The sequence below is a fragment of the Lampetra fluviatilis genome, chromosome 56 (assembly GCF_964198595.1).
Source record: "Lampetra fluviatilis chromosome 56, kcLamFluv1.1, whole genome shotgun sequence".
Classification (NCBI taxonomy): domain Eukaryota; kingdom Metazoa; phylum Chordata; class Hyperoartia; order Petromyzontiformes; family Petromyzontidae; genus Lampetra; species Lampetra fluviatilis.
The window spans coordinates 5,835,535-5,838,034 of NC_136330.1; the positions used below are offsets into that span (position 1 = coordinate 5,835,535).

The 2,500-nt window shown below is 57.3% G+C and overlaps 1 protein-coding gene across 1 annotated transcript in view; it reads left to right on the forward strand.

The window, feature by feature from the left end:
* Positions 1 to 2,500, forward strand: part of SLC39A11 (solute carrier family 39 member 11) — a 31,190-nt gene that overhangs the window by 12,916 nt on the left and 15,774 nt on the right. The window contains exon 3 of the mRNA XM_078880163.1: positions 710 to 871. Within this exon, the coding sequence (XP_078736289.1) occupies positions 710 to 871 (162 nt within the window). The remainder of the gene's footprint in view (positions 1 to 709; positions 872 to 2,500) is intronic.

Sequence of the window (2,500 nt, forward strand, 5' to 3'; positions counted from 1 at the left end):
CCCCCTGTTCTACAGAGTGAGAGTGAGTGGAGTTTGTATGATCTCCCGCTGTTCTACAGAGTGAGTGGAGTTTGTATGATCTCCCGCTGTTCTACAGAGTGAGTGGAGTTTGTATGATCTCCCCCTGTTCTACAGAGTGAGTGCAGTTTGTATGATCTCCCCCTGTTCTACAGAGTGAGTGGAGTTTGTATGATCTCCCCCTGTTCTACAGAGTGAGTGGAGTTTGTATGATCTCCCCCTGTTCTACAGAGTGAGTGCAGTTTGTATGATCTCCCCCTGTTCTACAGAGTGAGTGGAGTTTGTATGATCTCCCCCTGTTCTACAGAGTGAGTGGAGTTTGTATGATCTCCCCCTGTTCTACAGAGTGAGTGGAGTTTGTATGATCTCCCCCTGTTCTACAGAGTGAGTGGAGTTTGTATGATCTCCCCCTGTTCTACAGAGTGAGTGCAGTTTGTATGATCTCCCCCTGTTCTACAGAGTGAGTGGAGTTTGTATGATCTCCCCCTGTTCTACAGAGTGAGTGGAGTTTGTATGATCTCCCCCTGTTCTACAGAGTGAGTGGAGTTTGTATGATCTCCCCCTGTTCTACAGAGTGAGTGAGTGAGTGGAGTTTGCTGCTGAGAGATTGAAGTCGATCAGGTGCTGATGGAGGTCTCCGTGTGTGTGTGTGTGCGCTCGCGTGTGTGTGTGTGTGGGGTTGGTGGATCAGGTGATGATGGCCGCCTCCTACTGGTCCCTGCTGGCCCCCGCTATCGAGCTGGCTGCCGAGGGCGGGGGGCTGCTGGCGCCCCTCCCCTTCGTCCCGGCCGCGATCGGCTTCCTCGCCGGCGCCGCCTTCGTCCACGCGGCCGATCGGTGCCTCCCGGCGGCGGTGAGACGCTGGCGCGGGGCGCAGGCAAAGGTCCCCCTCCTCCCCCGGGGTAGCCTTCGCGGGCTGTCGGGGCAAGTGCTGTGAGCGAGCAGCACCTGTGAAGGCCGGCAGAGCACACGAGGGGGTGGGTGGCCAGCCCCACGCCCGGCCCGCTACAAAGACAAAGGGCCACAGTGTAGTCTTCACACGCTGTAGGGGCAAGTGCTGTTAGCGAGTAGCAGTAGCGTCTGTGCAGGCCGGCACTGTGACACACGAGGGGGTGGGGTGGCCAGCCCCACGCCCGGCCCGCTACACAGACAAAGGTCACCTGTGTAGTCTTCAGCAGACTGTAGGGGCAAGTGCTGTTGGTGAGCAGCACCTATGAAGGTCGGCAGAGCACACGAGGGGGTGGGTGACCAGCCCCACGCCCGGCCCGCTACACAGACAAAGGGCCCCTGTGTAGTCTTCACACACTGTCGGGGCAAGTGCTGTCAGCAAGCAGCAGCTGTGAAGGCCGGCACGGTGTCTGTGCTGTGCGCTACGAACCTGGCGACCCGAGTTCGATTCCCGCTCACGGCCAACACGCTGTGACGATTATCTGAACCGGTCCTGGGCCTCCCCTAGGTCGACTCAGCCTCAAATGAGTAGCTTGGTGCGATGAGTAAACATCGCCACTGGGGAGACAAAGGCGGCCGGGCGTGGTGCTGGCCACCCACCCCCTCGTGTGCCACAGTGCCGGCCTTCATAGGTGCTCGCTAACAGCACTTGCCCCTACAGTCTGTTAAGGCTATACGGGGGATCTTTGTTTTTGTTGTCTATGTGTGCGTGTCTCCGTGTCCATGTCTACGCGTGCGTGTCTTCGTGTCTGTGTCTACGTGTCTATGTCTCCGTGTCTTCATGTCTCCGTGTCTATCTGCGTGTGTGTGTCCGTGTCTCCGTGTCTATCTGCGTGTGTGTGTCCGTGTCTCCGTGTCTATCTGCATGTGTGTTTCCGTGTCTCCGTGTCTATCTGCGTGCGTGTCTCCGTGTCTCCGTGTCTATCTGCATGTGTGTCTCTGTGTCTATCTGCGTGCGTGTCTCCGTGTCTCCGTGTCTATCTGCGTGTGTGTCTCTGTGTCTATCTGCGTGTGTGTCTCCGTGTCTCCGTGTCTATCTGCGTGTGTGTCTCCATGTCTATCTGCGTGTGTGTCTCCGTGTCTCCGTGTCTATCTGCGTGCGTGTCTCCGTGTCTCCGTGTCTATCTGCGTGTGTGTCTCCGTGTCTATCTGCGTGCGTGTCTCCGTGTCTCCGTGTCTATCTGCGTGTGTGTCTCCGTGTCTCCGTGTCTATCTGCGTGCGTGTCTCCGTGTCTATCTGCACGTGTGTCTCCGTGTCTATCTGCGTGTGTGTCTCCGTGTCTCCGTGTCTATCTGCGTGTGTGTCTCCGTGTCTCCGTGTCTATCTGCGTGCGTGTCTCCGTGTCTATCTGCATGTGTGTCTCCGTGTCTATCTGCGTGTGTGTCTCCGTGTCTCCGTGTCTATCTGCGTGTGTGTCTCCGTGTCTATCTGCGTGTGTGTCTCCGTGTCTCCGTGTCTATCTGCGTGCGTGTCTCCGTGTCTATCTGCGTGTGTGTCTCCGTGTCTCCGTGTCTATCTGCGTGTGTGTCTCCG